The sequence below is a fragment of the Antrostomus carolinensis genome, unplaced genomic scaffold, assembly GCF_000700745.2.
Source record: "Antrostomus carolinensis isolate BGI_N321 unplaced genomic scaffold, ASM70074v2 scaffold39094, whole genome shotgun sequence".
In the NCBI taxonomy this organism is placed as follows: domain Eukaryota; kingdom Metazoa; phylum Chordata; class Aves; order Caprimulgiformes; family Caprimulgidae; genus Antrostomus; species Antrostomus carolinensis.
The window spans coordinates 2,182-21,818 of record NW_010310890.1 but is presented as its reverse complement, the minus strand read 5'-3'; the positions used below and the strand labels follow the sequence as shown (position 1 = coordinate 21,818).

The 19,637-nt window shown below is 42.9% G+C and overlaps 1 protein-coding gene across 1 annotated transcript; it reads right to left on the bottom strand.

The window, feature by feature from the left end:
* Positions 1-467: 467 nt before the first annotated feature.
* LOC104518739 (cystathionine beta-synthase) lies at positions 468-15,486 on the bottom strand (the record flags this gene model as incomplete). Its single annotated transcript, XM_010166559.2, has 15 exons — positions 15,445-15,486; positions 14,173-14,384; positions 13,479-13,585; positions 12,363-12,497; positions 9,560-9,639; positions 8,259-8,393; positions 7,627-7,696; positions 6,031-6,122; positions 5,070-5,195; positions 4,273-4,357; positions 3,969-4,074; positions 3,053-3,127; positions 2,284-2,418; positions 1,258-1,366; positions 468-497 (listed from the first exon to the last, which is right to left on the bottom strand). Coding segments are annotated over exons 1-15 (1,539 nt in total), but the record flags the coding sequence as incomplete, so codon positions are not given.
* Positions 15,487-19,637: the final 4,151 nt, after the last annotated feature.

Here is a 19,637-nt window from a genome sequence, read left to right as displayed (position 1 = left end):
AGTACATCCAAAGTAATTTCAGTGACACAGATGATTCATTTTCCCAATTTCACCAGTATACAAACCAAATAAGCTTGACTAAAAGTGGTAAGAAAAGCAAAATCCAGAATACTTCCGAGGTTATGTGCATTTAAACATGTTTCTCCATTAAATCATTAACTCAAATAGAAAATAACCAGTGAATGATGCTTTTAGTTAGCGTGTTAGCAATATCACCACTTTTGTGTCAGTCAACCATCCCCCACCAAGAAAAAAGTCAGAACTAAAGAGAAAAGAAACAGTTAAGCTGTTCTTTATTGAAGAGTCATCAGAAACTTCAAGCTGACCATGGAAAAAAGCCCCAACCTCAGAATCACAGAGAATTGGCTACCACCAGTGTAACTACAGAAATGATTGCACATCACCAGCCCCAGGAACTCATAAGGTGCCCAAATGAGGGAGAACTAAGCAGGTTTTTTTTTACGCACCACACATCCACCTGATGCTTGATTATCTGTCTGGGAAGGAAAAAAATATATTTACAGTTGTCCATAAAGAACTAGCATCCTTTCTCAGTCTCAGGGAGTTCGTAGTTTTCAGATTGAACAGAAGCATTACACATACTTCCAGAATACAGCAACTCATCTACTAGGAGATAGCGTTGAAACTAAAAGCCTAGTGAAAACTAAGTCAAGCACTCCATGTTAAAACAAAATCCTTGTCCTGTAAGAGAAGCAAAGCAACAGCAACAATACTTATGAGTTTCAGAAGAGCACTCAAAGCTGAGAAGTTGTGGTATCTTGGCACACCACATTGGAAGGGCAGGTGAAACTGGCTAACATCAAAATTCACATATCTTGACAGCATGAGCTTTCGGCAGCCACCTCCCTGTTTCAGCAAGGCAACTGATACAAAAGGCAAACAGCTGCTTGTTTTTAGCCAATACAGAAATTATTTAGCTATTTCAACATCTCCCTGTCCCTTCCCCTGGATAGTTACATTGCCCATTGTGCCAGGGTTTTGGGGGAAGGAGGAAAGGACAAGCATGCTAGAAGAAAGCCTGTTGAATTAATGGAACAGCACAGTATAGAGCCACAACACAAACCTGGAAGGTACTGAGCAACCTAGGACAGAGTTTAGACCATGTCTGCGCTTAGTAACAGCTGCTCTGTGTGGTCCCAGGTAAACCTCACCCAACCTGATGCCATTGTAGTGTTAGGACACCTATAGCAGTACTTTAAACCAGCAAATGAGGAGTTGTAAAATATAGTTGCTTACCTGTTTAAATTGCTTGTAGATTACTTTGCTGACTTCATCAGAAGGCTGAACTTTTCCAGCAAGCAGTGAAGAAAGCATGTTACCCAGGGTAACCATGCCCAAAATCACCCTGGGGAAGGGGAGAGAGAAGATAGGGATAAGCAACACAAAAGCCTCAGGTGTTCCTGTAGATAAAAGCAACCACTCTCAGCCAGCCTGGAGAAGTCAGTTCCACTGCCTCATGAAATGAAGCAACATTATTGATAGTATATTTGGATTCTGTGCCTCTGCAGGAGACACACAGAAATCAGCAGGTGCCCTGGGTGTCTGGCCCTTCTGAGCATTAGGACATTTTGTATCTCCAGTTCTTGCAACTGAGAGAGCTTTTGAAAAGCACAGCTTCATTGTTTTACACCCTCATCTGTCCTTTTGAAAGCTGTAACAGAGCCAGAGACATACTTGTCTCAATTCTGCTCATTTCCCTTCCGACAAGGACACTGCAAGGATCTGCAACAATTAATCCCTTGAGCTAGCACTGTAACTACAGAGTAACTGAGCAGCTCCTCATTATTCAGCCTGTCCCACAGGAGCCCCACAAGGTAATAAGGCATACCAGCTTGCTGGAGACACCCTAGTTCATAGTGGTCACTAAAACATTGCACTATAATGCAGTGTTCCAAAGAAACTGGGTGAAAGTTGTGGTGCAGATGAGTAGGTTTGGGGCTGTTCATTTTAAATATGGAATTTTTGCTTTGTTAAGTTAAGCAGCTATTATAAAAAACAATGAAATTATTCTGAAGAGACACATTAAGTATGGAGTAATAATTATTAGATGCTTATTATGTAAAGAGCAGGACAGTCCTGGCACGACAGTGTATTAAGTCCAGCATTGGTGCATTTAAACTGACATTTCTGAACTGTGTTACTTTAACAGAAGATAGATGAGCAAGAGGAGAATATTATTCTAGTAAGCATTTAAAATACATTCCCTGGGACCTGTGAAGGGAAGTGATACGTATGGATGAATAGTGATATATGTAGACATACCCAGATTCATCAACAACTGGTACCTGGTCGAATCCCTTCTCCCGGAGAATTTCAACAGTTTTTGCACAGGTAACAGTTGGAAGCACAGTGAGGGGAGCAGAGAGGCTTAGTTCCTGAACACTGATGTTCCACCACCTGGGGATGACATAAAAACCAAACCCATGCAAGTCTTATTGAGAGAACAGAACCAGTTGATCATGTACAGTGGCCTTCAACAGTACAGGAATGAAAATCAGAGAGTCACTGAAGTGTGAGAAATCTTTAAGACTGAAACTTTTCCTCATTTCTTCTACTTTCCAAGGTTACAGATAGTTAGTGGAAAGTACTAATCTCCCTAGCTTCATTATTTTTATCTTACAAAGAAAATGTGCTTCTACTCAAAGAGCTAGCCATATTTACAGTCATTATAGGTAGCAATTTAGGGAAGATCCCCTTTCACCTATGTAGACTTACAGTGCTTTGCACTCAAGAGCTCTGATCTCAGAAAGGTTCTCTGCAAACTACTTTCTTATTTCAGATATAACCCATTTCAGAAAAAAACCCCAAAACGTTAAGTACCAAGTTTTCTTCTGCTGTCATGCAACTCAAAGAAGGATATCAACTCATTTAAGTAGATTTGATTAATAGCTGCAATTATGCATCAACACAATAGCATGAAAGCTAAGCTAAATCAAGGGAAGCAGTGTAAATTGAAACGAGCTTTAAATTAACAACTGCCATAAAGTTGATTGAATAGACTCATAAAAATCCAAACGGATCTGACACTTACCAAGGTTTTTTGACAAGGTCTTCTTCTTTCATGAACCCTTTCTGAATCATCCATTTGTCACTCAAGAACTTAGACCTAGAAAGCATGAGGAAGTGCAGAGCTCACTAGCAGGCTGAACATCTGACAGTACACCTAGTAGCACACAGAGACAACTCTTTACAGCTCACTACCACTAACAACTAAAACATACAGTCATTTGCCATCCAAGCTTATCAGCCAGGGGCATTAAGAAGTATTCATAGGAAGAAAAAGGAATCCCATAGGAAATAGTTTCAACTGCATCAGTTCCTTGCGATACAATAGAGACACAGCTTGGAATGGAGAAGTGCCAACCTGTACTCAGGTGAGGTCTGTCTGCAGTTTCTAATCACAGAATCACAGTCGTCTAGTACTGTGTTGGATGCAACAGAAGTCAGGAAACACAGCTAAAAACATCACGTTTTGGGATATGTTTCAATGCAGTAGGAGAGAAGCTTCTCAGCACAGGTCAAAGCCCTCACACTTCCACCTATGAACTCACCCCAACACCAGCTGCTGCTACAGTAGTGCTGTGTTCTGCTGTGGACATAGGCAGAGAGAGCAGGCAGACTTACAGGCACCCTTCCAGGAACAGGGTAATACCAATGGTCCCTCAGTAAATAGAACTGTGAAAGCAAGTCTTTTCTTGTGAAAGATGCTAACCAGTGATGGTTATATACCGAAGTCAGACACAAGGAGGAGCTCATCTTCCAGAGAGCTAAGCTCCTTTCTACTCCATGTAAGATCCTTTCTAGATACCTCAGAAGTTGTGCCCCAAACATTCCTTGCCTGGGTAACTGGGTGCTATAAGCAATATGTATTCAGCTTGCCACTGCTATAAGGAGATCTGAGGCACTGCCTCACCCTTTTCCCAGAGAGAAAACAAGCAGGTTCTTACATGTAGTTCCTGATAGAGTCAGGGAGCATAACAACACAGCGCTGACCTTCCTTCAGCTCTTTGGCTGCCTTCACAGCTACAGACATGGCACTGCCTGAGCTGCCACCTGCCAAAATGCAGATCAGAGGCAAAACTGTCAAACCATAAGTTAAATGAGAAAGAATGAAAGAGAGGAAGAGAACAGTAGAGGTCCAGGGTGAGAAAGACAACTTGTGCAGATCAGGGAGACCTCCTTCCACTTCAGAAGGCTTCAGCCTCCCACATACTATTCAGAGAAACCCAAAGGATTCACATTTGCTCTTACCACACAGCAGTCCTTCCTCTCGGATCATCATGCGTGCTAAAGCAAATGACTCCTCATCATTGCTCTTGTACCACTGGTCCACTGTCTGGGAAGGGGCAGGAAGACAGAAACAAGTGTCTATTTAAACGAGGAGGGCTAAGGGAACTACACAACTGGTGTTGCCCTGCTGAGCCACATGCCTGGGTTTCCATTCTCCAAATGCCAGGTGAATTGTTTTTTGGGGTTTGGGGGTTTTTTTGGTTTTGTTCTGCCAGGGTAAGATGATCACACAGCACAACAGGCTCCTTATTGAAACCTCTCTGTGAAACCAGGCTGTTGCGAGGCAGCCACACAGAGCAAACATTTTCCTCTCCTCTTGGGAGGGCTTCCCGGACACAGGCTCTGCTCAGGATATAGTCATGCCACTTCTGGCCAGGATGGGACCGGGTGCTTTGTTGGTTTGGGGGCTTGGTTTTTTTGATTGGTAGGTTGGAGGGTGGGGTTTTTTTGTTTTGGGTTGGTTTGGTTTTGGTTTGTTGTTGTGTTTTGTTTTGGTTTGTTGTTGTGTTTTTTTTAGAAAAAGTATTGTGTTCTAAGAGAATGTTATTTGCTCACAGCATTTCCACCTAGCATTGCAGAATTAATGTGGCCAGTGCAGAAGCCTGCTTTTGCTGATGGAAAGAACACAAATATTTCTGTCTGCTAACCCTCCTCTTTTAGCTCAAAAAAATACTTCCTCATGTTTTTCCTCCACCTTTCACCTCACTTCTCCATCCCAATAGAGGACAAAGGTCATTAAACCAAGAAGCATGACTTACAGATCTATCCAACACTGTGGGGACAAAATCATATCCAATTCCTTCCACTTCATACATTGTCTTGTCAGTCTTGTTCAATTCTTCTGGTGCAGCAAGGATGGAGCCTTCAGGATCAACACCTATAATCTGGAGAAGTGGTTTCCACTTTGGTTACCATGGCACACTGCTTTTGAGAACACAGCTATTTGGTCAGGAGCACTGGCCTCATTACAGCTGTTGGTGTCACACTGGCACACAGAGCCAAGCTGACAGCAACCTAATCTCCTATTCATTTCTTCCTGTCAACATTCACCTTCCCTGTGAGCAAAATGCTTTACTGCTTCTGGCCCCTTGGCAACCTATCTTGTCTCCTCAGGCTGTGGACACTAACTGAGGGGCACCCCTTGTTCTACATGGGTTTTGCTCAGTTTAAACAGAAGACAGGGTTTTCTTGAGGGAAGATTGTCCTCACTCACATGTCAGGCACCATTACAGCCAATACATATTGCAATAAGTGTAAGCAGGTAAGTTTTCTTTTGTTTACCACTCCCTGTGCGTGTAGGAAACTATTCACAGTTGAAACACAGTACCAACAGCACACAGGCTGGTGTGTGCAGAGAAAATTTCATTGGGTAAAGCCTCAGCAGCTCCAGACAAGTTAGTGAAGGCACAGTCAGAGAGGAAACACAAGGCTGCAGTACACATCAGAGAAATAAGTTTCTCAGACACCCCATGAAGGGAGCTGAGAGCCAGTTTTCATCTGCTGAGCCAAACTTGAACTCTGGTCACCAGTGAGACCAGAGCATGACTATTTCATACAGTCTGAAAACCCTTCCTAGCTGCTCAGAACTACCTTCTAACTGACAGCCTTGAAGAATTTCCCATAGAGACCCAGGGCAGGCTTGCAACAAATGGGACATGCCAAGTGGAGCAGTTTGAGGTCCACCCTGCTAAAGAGAAATGCTTTAGGCTTGCCACTTACTTTGCAACCTGGACACTTCTCCTTTAGCTTTCTGGAGATGCCAGTGATAGTACCTCCCGTGCCAGCTGTAGCCACCAGCATGTCTATTTTTCCTGTTAAAAGGTGAGGGATAGAAGGCAGTTGTGAAAACTCCCCGAATGGTGGATTAAAAACCCACTTAAACCTAAATGTGGACTTTTTTCAACAAAAATGCAGAAAGTAGGAGAAAAGGGCAAGATAAGGTACTTTGGACACATCTGGAGGTGGCCCATAGAGCTGACACTTGTAGTTTTGCTGTTACTGTATTTGCTGGCACAGATAATTCATCATGTAACTTAAAATAAGCAGCCCATTATATTAATTTACTGAATGAGTGCCAAGGGCATCAGATAGGCATCCACTGAGAGAACTGTTAACACAACTACTCTCATCTTCATGTGAAAGACTGTTTTGGTCACTAGCACTCAGAGTAAGTGCAGGTATGATAGCTCATCCTTTTGCCACCACTTACAGTCTCCCTGGTGCATCCACAGGACAGCTTTGTTAGTTAAAAAAACCAAAACAACCCAACATTTTTAAAAGGTCACTAATTCATACACAAAAACAAATGCTTACGAGTCAAAAGAATAACACCCCAGCAAGCAGAGATAACTGAACAGTGTCAGGACCATGAGGAAAAGTAAATACAAGCAAGAAGCCTAAAGCTAGAGCTCACCTAGACTCTCAGTTTGTGGGAGAGCAGCTTGTTAGAGTATACTCATTTTAACTCAAACTTCAAGAAAGTTTGTCACAGAAAGACAAGCCAAACCCAATCCTCTGAACAGCTAGTTACTTTTAGGGGGGAGGAAGAGAACCTTTCACATGGTCCTCACCTTAATGAGGGAATTTAACAGCAGATTTTCTTATTAGAGGGTCCCACCAGAAACTGTACTGTTTTATAAGGCAGGTCAGTAGCCTTCTCTATGACTTCCTTCTACCATCTGTAGCAAGTACCTACACAGTAGACTGCAGGATCACATTTAATGCCTCCAACAGCTCTCAAATCAATTCCTTAGCTGAGTGAGTCCAGCTAAAGCCCTCTGCTGCCACAACTCAGTCACTTCTGGTACTCCAAGGTGGCTGCCTAGAGCTAATACAGAAGCAACTCCTGCAAAGTGAAGAGGTCTTACTGGTAACAACTGTAACACAGAGCACTTTGTACTCACAAGGACTGCCAAGTGAGGAAGCTTCCAGTGTACTGAAGTATTTGGTATGAGGATGTAAAAATACCTATTTCTGTATTTGTGATCAAAGAAAAATGACCCTATTCTTTCATGTCAGTCTACTTATGGCTTTTTTTTTTTTTTTTAGAGATAATTTAAGCATCACTGCTTTCTCTACCTAATCACAAGCAGAGGAGTCTGAAAACCAAAGCATCCTGCTTTAATGGAACAGAAAAATCATTACTACAATTACCAAAATAAGGTACTTCTCTAATGACACACAGCGTACGTATGGGATTTGCTGTATCAAAATCCATGCATTTCTCATCCACTTCAGGTCCCAGTCTCCGAGAGCCTAACAATAAAAGGCTACTAGGGACTCACTGAAAAGGGCATTAGCAGTAGAGAAACATACCTTCACATTGCTGCAGGATCTCTTCAGCTGTGGTGTCATAGTGTGTCAGGGGGTTGCTGGCATTACGGTACTTTATTGAAAGACAGAATAGCCATTAAGTAGACCAGAAAGACAAAATTCACATTGTGAGGCACTTCAAGAACATGACAAACACCCTCCAAGCCCCACAACAGCTATGTATACTCCTTCCAGACTGTTTCCTTCATCTATTTTCTGGACCTATGCAGAATGCTCAAGGGGAGATACAACCTTCCTAAGTGACCTAGTTTAAGAGTAGTTCTAAGGTGCCAGCACCATCCAATGCAAAGATCAGTCCTCTCTGTGGGACAGTTTCCCTCAGGAACATGACCCTGGCACCCATTCTTCCACACAGGAGTACCAATTCAGTGCAAAAAGCCACCCACATGTTCTGCAGTTTCTGTGAACATACAGGCTCGTTGCTGTCCTCTAGTGACCATAAAAACTTGATACCCTACAGCATGGTGATTGCTCAACTTCAGCTCCAGACCTGGGACAGCTTCTCCTTCAGAAACACATGTAGGGTGTTGAACAGTCAGCTAAGGACACTAAGGAATAAGGCTGCAATACCTCCTCCCATGCTATGCCTGCACCTCTGACACCTTGGCTCTTACCTGGTCCAGTATGTGTGAATTGGGGATTTCATTTTTCAGTCTCCATGCTACTCCCACGTGAGATTCAGGAGAATCAAATCTGGCAGTAGTTGGTGTCCTCACAATCTCAGCACCCAGAGCTCTCAGGACATCCACCTGTAACAAACAAAGGTGGTCACAAAACCCTAAAACACTCTCCCAGCACAGAGACTTAATTAGGATGCGGGGGAAATTAAACATCTTCCATTTCACCTGGCCTGCAACACCCTCCTTAGCAGTTCTAAATCCCAACCTCACATCACCAAGCCATGAGTCCAAATCCTTAAAGTAATTTGATCTTAATTGAGCTCTGCCTGGGAGCTAGATGTGAAATTCCTGTTTTGATTCTAGGCCTTTAAGGACTATTACTACATATTGAGAAGCCTCATTCAGGTAAAACACCATCTCCTTTCATGCCAGTCACATATGCTCTGCACTCCAACAGTGCTATAACCCAGTATTTTATGTTTAAGTGTAAATTATGTATATTTACCTTGTCCTTTGGACACAGGCAGCAAAGGAGGTACTCCATGGGCCTGTGCATCACTCAACTGCTGTGAGGGCAAGAAGGCTTATGACACTGAGCTAAGGCAAGGCCTGTCTTCAGAGGGGAGGGACATCTTTGGTGCTGCATGGCACATGGCAATGCCCACGTAGCACCTCTCCCTCCAGAGCTGGTTAGAGAAAGTAACGGGTACAGGCCTTCAGGGGATGTTGTTCTAATTTGTGCTGCTGCCCTTCAGTTGGAACACTGGAAACATCTGAACTAAGTGGTTTTGCTGAACATGATTTGCTGCCTCAACTGTGAAACATGGGGGTATGTCTCCTCTTTTGGCTCCAGCTGCAGCACCACCCTACTGGAACACAGGACAGGGCTTGCTCTAGAGCTGGATGTTTTGTACTTTCCACATTGAAGGTAAGCGGACATAACCAGGCAGCTTTTCCTTCCCCTTTGTTGTGGTGACACAACTCAAATACTTGCCAGAACTCCTCAGTGTAACCTGCCTCGAGTTCCCTTGACATTCGTCTTTAAAACAGTTCTGACAGTTTTTCCAGTGACATTGCTGTGGGGATCAGTCTTAAAGATGTTTTCCATCCATGGCTAGCCAGCCTGGATTTCTTCAGGTACTGGCAACAGCCCCTCAGCAGGGTTCTGCCTGGCCAGTGACTTGGAGGCCAAGAGCCTACACCACTGCTAAAATCACAGCACTCATCTGCACCAGGAACTCTGCGAGTGCAACCATGCTCATTTTCAAATTCTTGAAAATAAAAGCAGATCTGACCTTTTCCATGCTCATTTTCTCTGGCATCACAATGATACAGCGGTAACCCTTCACTGCTGCAGCCAAGGCCAGCCCAATTCCTGGAAGCAAGCAAAGACACGTAGAGCACACAATGAGGAGCAACAAAGACCAAAAACCACAATGCTAGCTTTGGCATGCCCTGGCTTTAATCAGATTTTCACTAGAGGCTTGAGTACAGTGTCTCTAGAAGGGTGGCAAAGGGAACGTTTCTGGCTACCGGAGAGAACCAGATTTACAGATGCTGCTAATTCTTGGAGGATGACAGTCAATAGCAAGTTTAGCTAAGGGTGGAGAAACTTGACATGTGTAAACTGCTAGCTTTACCACACACAAATCACATTCCTCCTGTCTCACCCACTTCATTTTTACAGAAGTAATTTGGGAAAGGAATGAGCTTTAAGGTAAAGAAGACTAGAGCAATCGTTTCCATACCACCAGAAGAACATTAGAGCCTCTATTGGCTCACTTCTGCATTAAATCCCTAGCTTGCAATGTGCCAAAACCAAGCCCTTTTCTAAAAAGATGTTACTTAGACGCCGTGTGATTGAGGTTCTAATGCATTATGTCAACTTGCTACCACAGTGAAGTGCCTTAACTCTAAGAAACAGACACCTCATTTATACTTTAAAAATCTGCACCTCTAGCCTGATTTCTGCCTTCCAGCTTGTCATCGTCTGCCTACCTGAAGAGCTAAGTTCAGAAGTCCCTTCTGCATAGAAGAGAGGCTTACACCTGCTATCAAATCACCTCTCTGCTGGATAAGCTAAACAGATCAAAGTTAGTTGATATGTGTTTGAGGTCAGACTGCATGGCACCTTCCCTGCTGTTTTTGGTGCCAGGCACAGTACCAACACGTGCCCATGACAATGCCTCACAGACAGTTTATCCTACACAGAGGCTTGCTTGTTCAAAGCTGGCTCTGTTTCTACATGGCACTGGATTGCATAGAGGTAAAAAAAAAAAATTCTTTAACTGTTCCTGTAAGAGCATAACTCACACCTGGAGTAATTCAAGTACCGTTTAAATATTTGTGAAGGGAAAAAAAAACAACAACAACAAAAAAACCACACCAAAACAAAACAAAAAAACACCACCCACAACACAAAAAACTGACTTTTCCCAGTATATTATAGAGAAATACGGATGCCCAACCAAAAAAAAAAAAAAAAAAAAAAAAAAAAAAAGACAGTAAAGGCCTCACTAAGGCCAAAGAGTGAAGAGAAGCCATTTAGCACTCTCCCTTATGGTCCGTGGTGAAGAAAGCATTTTGAGACCTGAAATCTAACACTTCATACTTTCTGCTACTGACCTGGAAATGCAGCAAACATCAAAAGAGGACCTTGGCTGAGGAAGAAGTGGGATGCAGAGAAGAAAAAAAAATATAACACATTAGCTCTCCTATCTAACATACTCAGTAGCTCCGAGCAGTAGCCTGGAAGAAATGCCAATTCTCTCATTTTACTGTCTGCCCTAATCTTTGTTTTCACATTAAAAGAGTCAGCTTTCTGAAGTAATTGTCCTGTATCTCCTTCAATTCTGCCTTCTTTTTATCTTTTGGATTCTGTAGTAAGGAGAATAACTTATAAGGTAGTGACTCAGAAAGCAGGACCTCATATACTGGAGGAATGCAATATATATGTGCATATTTCCCACTACATGCCATTGCTCAGGTAAGAGGTACAGCCACAGTCACAAGAGCTTCAGTTGCACTGAACCCCCCACAGAGCAGCTGCTGAGCAAACAGCAACAGATATGACTTCTCAGTTTTCTGATGAAGGCTGGGAGCTCATCATCCTAGTCCCTCAATTAATAAAGGCTAAACTGGATCAAAAGAACAAAAGAAAGATCTGCCTGGCCTGTATCTATCAGAAGGCAACAGTGGACGGATGCCCAGGAAAGTTTAAGAACAGGACAAGGCACCTCTCCCAAACACATCAGGCAGGGAAGTAGCTTGTAGCTCAGCTGAGGAACTGCTCAGAGGAGCAGTGTATTTTATATTTAACCAGCTATATTTTATATTTAATTCCTCCTCAGAGGATGCAGTGAATTTTATATTTAACTAGCTCAAGGGGGAACATTCCAGGTATGTGTATTCACCACCAGTAGAGCAGCTTAACAGAAGTACAACAGCTGTGACACAGGAGCCCCGAGTTAACTCCAGTCTGCTCAGATCAACTGATGCTCTGCCCTGGCCCCTGAGTAGTGGGACTGTTCCTTCCTCCACCCCTCCAAGGAACAGATGCTGACTCAAGTGGAATCTGTTGGAAATCTGGGTGCACAAGGGCTGTGTTAGCAGAGAGTGCTGTAGGGATGCAGCTTATCTCCCATTTCAGCGGCACCACATGGGAAAGGCTGTTTGTCAAACCAGGCCCACACCACATGACAGAGCATAGGAAAGAGGACCATGGGACTTCCCCAACAGAAGGTGAAGATCCAGATTCACACCTGTCTTTTGGTGCTTGATTTCCAATAATTTCAGTCATACTTTAATTCCTGACTAGGACCCAAAGACCCTGGTGAATGTGGCCTAACACTTCCTTTCTTTTAAAGCAAAGAGCCCCTGCAAGTTTAGCAGATCCCCTTCCCAGCTGTTCTGGTCAGCACAGGACGCTGCAGAATTGTTCCTTGTGCGAGATGGAAGAGGCACTGCTCCCTACACCATGCAGGCAGGAAGGGATCCTCTTTCTTCCTTGCAGTCTTCATGCTCCAATCTCGTCTGTCTCTTCCAGGAAAACCACGGCACTTTCCCCCCACACTTTGCCAGGGTCTCTCCATCCCCTACCTGTGTTTCCAGAGGTTGGCTCTATGATTGTGTCCCCAGGTTTCAAGATCCCAGCCTTCTCAGCATCCTCTACCATCCTCAGGCTGATGCGGTCCTTCACACTGCCCCCAGCATTGAAGTACTCACATTTTACCACTGGAAACAAAGAAACCAGAGACCTCAAACAGCAGTCATTTTGCTAAACATGCTGCTGATCCCCAGTGTATCTGCAAGAGCAACTGTGTTAACATGTCTGCCCAATCCACCTTCCTACTTTACAGCACCAGAGATGGTGATTCAGCTCACAGCATCTCCACTGTTACGGGTTGCAACAACACAGCAGGTTTATTACTTGATGCTGGCCACAGAAGCCGGGAACCCATACTCTCTCAGTCTCCTCAAAATATGATCTCTCCTTTCACCTTTCCTCTTTATTACAGCCCAGTCATTAGTATAAAAAGGGACAGCAGCATGGAGGAAGAGAACTCTACCAACACGCCTTTTCTTTTCTCTGCTGCATTCTCCAGCCAAAGAGTTTCTGATCAAACCGGAAGTTTCTTCCCTTGTTCAGGCTACACTTTCACTTCAGTACTCTCAGCATTAATCCCTTCAATGGTGTTAAACACCACCTTTCAAGACTCTGATCAGAGCCTCCAGATCATCTCCAATATGGTTGGGTTAAAAAAAAACCCCACAAACCAAACAAAAAAACCATTCACTGACAGTTTTATCCAGTTTATTCACAATTTTCAGCGATCTTTAGTGGTAACTGCATATCTGCATTTTACACCCACCAATGAATATTCTGAATATGAGAAGCAACCTGTATGAAGAAAAACTTCATACAGCTTTTTAAAAATTAAAACATTACTTTTCCATGAAAGGGTTTACTTTTTCTACAAAAATGGAAAAGCTGCAGGAAACATCCTCATGAAGTGCAAATTGAAAGATGTTTTAGATTATGAAATCCCAAAAACCTGAAAATTTGCCAAAGAAAAAGAGGAATTTTCCTCATCATTTTCTGCAGGGTACATGCATTCCTCCTACACCCAGGTTACGTGACACTACTAACCAGGACTACCCAAGTTTCTGGAACTGTATTTCTTCTTTTGATTTTCTGCCTGCAGCAGTACTCACAGAGTTCACATTTGAGCCCATACTTCTTCCCAATCTTGTTGATTCGCACTAATGGTGTATTGCCAACTTTATTCAGGATGTTTGGCAGGATTTTCGGAGGCTCTGGCCTGGTATATATATATACAAAAAAAGTCAGTGTATTCACAGAAGGGTCCACAGCCAGGTTACACAAAAGTAATACAGCATTTCTGATACTTTTAATTTCAACCAGCTTTCTCCCTCCCCTTTATCAGGCTAGTTATTTTAAATATTTTGGTTTAAAAGAATGTCCCTTGGATACAAATTCACAAAACATCAAGCCCTTGATCCAAAACAAGTCAAGTGCTGAGGCAAGAATGGAGTGCTCTGCACTTCCTCCTGGCATGAAGTAGCTTAGCACTGCTCGGAGTCAGCTATTTTACAAACAAAAGGCATTAACAGTGCAGTCTTTCATCTAGTCAGGAAACTGTTTGCCAGGTTACTTAAAATAAGTTAATTTCAGTCCACGTAGTTTCACATCTTTGGTGCAAGGCCCCTTATGGGCTTAATCTGTGTTCTTAGCTTTGCTTATACATGGAAATTAAGAAGCACCAGCACATCTACACGCTGAACAGCACCAATTTAAAATCAGTCACCTTTTGTTAAATCCACATGGCTCTGAGGGAACTTTGATTAGTACTATACTGAAAATCAGCAAATAAAAAGTGATACTTACAGAGTGGTATGACGATGTGGGGAAGCAGAGAGGGGTTTCCCAAGCTTCCACGTGCATTTGCTAGGTGTATCAGGGCGGATCCACATCCTTTCCTTCTCATTAGCCTTGCAGTTCCCATTGTCCTTTTCACCAGGGAGAAAATATTTGCCAGGTGCTTGAGAGCATGAGTTCCTATCTTGCTTCTTCTGGCAAGGATGTGTAGGTACTTCATCCTTGGGGTGGGGGGAGGGAGTGGTGAGAAGATAAAGAGTAAAAAAACCAAACCCACAAGTGAGAGAGAGATTTGCATGCCCTGCTGTAACAAGGTCAGAGCATCTTTTGAGACTGACAAAGTTAGAGTTCTGCAACATAGGAAACCACCCATTCACATCATTGCCCCCCCCCCCCTCAAAAGCTAAAAATCATGTCACTATTAAGTCCTTATTCTTGTCTCTCTCCCTTCACCAACATATCTATTTCCAGTCTAGTGTTTCAACATGCAGTTATTCTGAGGGAAGCCTGAACAGAAACCACTCTGGTGGCAATTTTCAAGAGAGCAATATTGCCTGTAAACCAAACAGGGTAATGGCAACAAGTAGCTTTTAACACCCAAGAACAGGTTCTGCCACTGACTACAGGAGATCCTGTCACTATATCTAAGACCCAGTTACTAGGGGAGAGAGCATAGTATGTCTCAGTTAGACACATCCCATCCTCAGGTATCCCAGTTTTCCCCTTCTATGAAAAAGGTCACAACAAATGGATATTTTAATGGTCAGTTGATGTTTCTATAGTACTGTGAAGAAAGGAAAGCACTTCAGCATAACTCTGATTTGCCACATCCTTATCACCAAAAGGAGAATCTTGCAGTGCAATGCTGAGCGCAAAAGCTCAATGCAGTGCCCTACAAGAAGATAACTTAAACACACAGAAGCATATGCTTACTGTAACCAGCCTCCATAAATAACAAGAAAATTGGATTGTTTTCATGGGAGATATCCCTCCCACAACAAAAAAAAAAAAGCTCTCTGAAATAAAACTTCCCCATTCCAAGCACAGAGGAAAAGAGTAAGACTACTTGGCGACTAATTAGAAAATGGCACCAAAAGACTCTACGTTGCTACTTGTGGTCAGAAAGAAGAACTCTTCCAGAAAGGTGACCACTTTCAATAGCACCTGCCTCCATAGTGTTCCAGAAAAAACCTAGAAAACCCTCTGAAAACAGATAGGGCTCTCCCAAATTCTGGTGACAGAAAGACAGGCAAACAGTATTCCCCAAAGACCAATAAGTACCTTAGACACAGGAACAGGCCTTTCCAATATCAACTTCTCCATGTTCTTTGGAGAAGGCGATGGCACAGTAGACTGGATTATCTTCAGGAGACTGAGTACTGTGGGTCACGAGACTGGAATCCTCTTCCAAGCTACAGATCATACAAATTAGAAAAAAAAAAACAAACCAAAAACAAAACAACAACACTATCAGGAAACAGTCTCATTAGGGCAAGACACACATCCCACTTTCACAGGGAAAAAAGAAGCTGCAAGACAAAGTGAAGATGACTTGTATAAAGAGGATAAAAAAATAAATAAATCATGCAGCAAAGGTATTGCACAAGACCATTGGAGGGTCTCCTGACCCTGTTCTTCCTGCATTACCTAATCTTCCCTCTGCAGCTCAGATCCAGTAAGGTAAGCAGAAAACATCTCTCTCTATTGGACTGTCTGCAATTCCATAAGCTTGAAAGCTACACAAAGTACTAGAAAAGTTCACAGGATATATACTTCTAAAGACACCAAGTGTGAAAGGGTGTCGTGGTCCCATCATCAAAAGACCCTGTACACAACTTAGGAAAAGGTTTTATACAGGAACACTTGCAGGGCCTTCTCTACCCTTGAGAGGTCAAAACCTCACAAGTTCCTACCCGAACTAGTGTTACATGCACAACTGCAGTGATGCTCGATATAACACACACAGCAAACACTTCAACCTCGAGGAAGCAAGGAAGCAGGCTTTTTGTTTCAGAAATCAGTAAATATAAAATGGAAGCAGTAAGTTCATTTCTCCTACTCCAGCCAGTTGTTTATAAAGCCTGCCTGATTGCTTTCCATTGAAGACAAAAAATCTGGCTGAAGTCTTGGAAAGTGTGGGTTGGTTGGTTGTTTTTTTTTCCCCTAACATTTGTTTTTCTCATCACCATTTTGCAGTAATATTCAGCTCTTTCCATTACTGAACGGTGCTAGACCTGGAAAGACTCCCTGGCCTCACCCTCCTTCTTCTGACAAATGCACACAAAACAGATAGAGCTTAGATCAGGCAGAGCTGATGATCTGGTGCCACACTGGAAAAAAAATCCAAATCACAAGATCAGTGAACTTTAGTATTTGATCCTGCAAGTTAACGTGCACCACTAACCACTAGTGCCTTATGCACAGCAATTCCTTTCTTGCATGCTGATTTGAAGAAAGTGTCTAAGGCATCTAAACTACCCTCCTTTAGGAAAAAAAGCCTCTGAAAGTGACAGATTTCCAGACTAAGGCTTGAAATTATTCTCCTGCTGGATATAAAGACTTCCGTGCCACCAAAATGATACAGTTAGACTTTATTTAAGTTAATACATGCCCAAGAGTCAAGATGGACGACATCCTGTCCTAGACTGACCGTGACTAAACTGAGGGACATCACAATACACATAATCTAAAACTAATCAGTCTTTGTTACCAGAAATTAGCTTACTTACAGTTCCAGAGCAAAACCCAGCTTTCACGTCTATTTCTAGAAGGTACTTGGTTCACAGTTCAGAATATCAGTACTTTTTTTTAGAAAAAAAAAAAAATACTGAAGAAGTTTCAGCTCTTCTATGAGCCACTCCACATGCTCCTACAGACAGCTAGCACGCAATACTGGACATAGACACTGACAGCCTCTGCTTCCAGGTAACACTGACAATATCTACAAAAGGGTACCTTGCTGCCCAAGGATCAAATCATTTCAACATGCAGGAAGAAAATAGAAGGGATTATAGACAGGAAAAAGCAGATTTTGTCCATCTTCCAGGTTCTCATAAAATAAGACTGCAAAAAGCTTTAAATCACCAGCACTCAGTGTCCTTCAAGAAGGTCCAAAAATTGAGGAGAAAGGGAAAGAAATTTGTTGCAGTAAAAAGTTTGAGGTTTGAAAACACAAGTACTTGTTCTTTGTATTGATTGCAGGAAAGAAATGAATGTGGCTCTCTTCAAAAGCTGCCTTTTGGAGGATTCCCTCCAAACTGGGCAAGACAATGCCATCACATTTCCTCTATTATAAGGCAAAAAAAAAAAATCCACATTCTGCTAACAGCTACACCCATTACCTCTTGAACCAGAAACAGCAGAAACAGAGGAAAAGCTGCATTTATTGCCTTCAAATAAGCTGTGAGATTCTCTCATGTGTTTAGAGGAATTGCAATACTCTGATATTTGATCCAAGCTTCAATAATGGGGCTAGAACTTTGAACAAAAAAAATGAGGACAGAGAGAAAAAACTAACCACAAGCATTGCCCAAAAAATTTTGTCAAATACTAACCTTAAGCAACATCACTCATTGGAAGGAACACAAGCTCCTGTTGAATAAATCCCTTCAAATCAGTTTATTAAGCATTATTTTAAATAACCCTACACCCATCCAGCCCCAGGTAAATAGGTATGCATCTATACATTTATGAAGTCATTTCTAATTATGCTAGTAAATAATTGGTCTCAGCTAATGGTCAAGCTAATATCTTACAGTTTTGAAGAAGGACAAAAATCCTAGGACAGACGTGGTTGCTCCCCAAGGGAGATTGTTACTACAGCACTCAGAGATATAAAAGCAGCTGTGACAGCTTACTGCTACACCTAAGAAAGAGGTCAAGAGCCCAAGAGTGACTTGTAATGTTCAGAACCAACAGGAAGATCTCAGATCTCTGAGCTCCTTCAGCGCTACTGATGAGCTTCCAGACACACCACCCAAAACATCCAGCCAGTGCTTACCATCCTAGATGATGCAACTTCAGAAAAACAGGGGACAGAGATGGTCAGTCCAAATTCCACCCAAGACCTATAACCCTGCCTACAGGCCCAAATCAGGCTATAAGAAGCTGGTGAATCTTTCTACTGTGGAAATCTCTGGGGGACAAAGGGAACAGGAGGAGCAGAAATCACCAAAACAGAGGACAACTTTTTCACTAGCCTGACCCTCTTCTCAATCTTTCTTCTGGAAATGCAGACTGAAGACTGAAGACAGGACAGGAGAATGGAAGAAGTTTTTCACTGTGAGGGTGGTCAGACACTGGAACAGGTTGCCCAAGGAAGTTGTGGATGCCCCCTCCCTGGAAGTGTTTAAGGCCAGGTTGGATGAGGCTTTGAGCAACCTGGTCTAGTGGAAGGTGTCCCTGCTGATGGCACGGGGGTTGGAACTAGATGATCTTTAAGGTCCCTTCCAATCCAAACCATTCTATGACTCTATGAATGGTGATTGCTGCTCCAACTGCAATTGAATGCTGCTCAAAAGAGTGAGGGATGTAAGCTGCAGGAAGAGTTGCCCATCTTCAGGAAAGAAATGCTGTCAGCCCAAATTTAAATTTGCTGTAAAAGGGAACACTCCCATAACTAGCTGGGGGTGTGGGCAGGGTCCAACTAGAAAAGCCTGACTAACTTCTGCCATTATATCTACAGAGCATACGAGGCAGAAACATCCCAAAGACAATTTACAAAGTCACTTAAACCTAAGTCATGAAAGGGACTGGGACATAAGCAGAGGTACGAGATCCAGAAAGCCTCATGGACAAGGCTCGCATCTCTGGATCCATCTCCACAGGGAACCCTAGACCTAAACTATTTTTCAACCCCTGCAGAACAGGACTGAAGGCCAGCAAGTGAAATTAATCCCCAAACAGCCCGAGCTGAACTCGGGACATACACATGTTAGGAGCTACAGTTTCTAAGGCTGTTTACAGTATATGATGTCAGCACTAATGCAGACATTTAAAGAGTATCATGTATGCAAGAACCTAATTAACTTGAGTCTTGTCTGAAGCAGAAATGAAGCTGTCTAAAAAGCAGGTGTAAGAGGTGGATCAGAGAGAGATGCCCCAAGGGCTGACTACTCAGCAAGAGATGAGATACAGGATTCCATTTTGTTGCAGCCTGAGAATGGGAAACTTTGACATTAAGCAGGTACTTTACTCCGTGAACAAGTAAACCACTACAAACCAGTTGTTCTGCTCACTCCAAGTATCACAGGGTCTTGGAGAGCTTTAGGACATTACAGGTTACCAGATACCGCAGCACCCACCCAGTCTTTGGAAGCTGTTGAGAAACACCACAGCTATAAGTGATTCAGAAGACAGTCAGCCATTTGGGTGGGGGGGTTTTTTGGTTTGTTTGGTTTTTTCCTGTGTGTGTGTCCTTGCTACTTCCTTAGTAGCACACAACCATCACTCCCGTGTCAGGAGACATTAAGTGA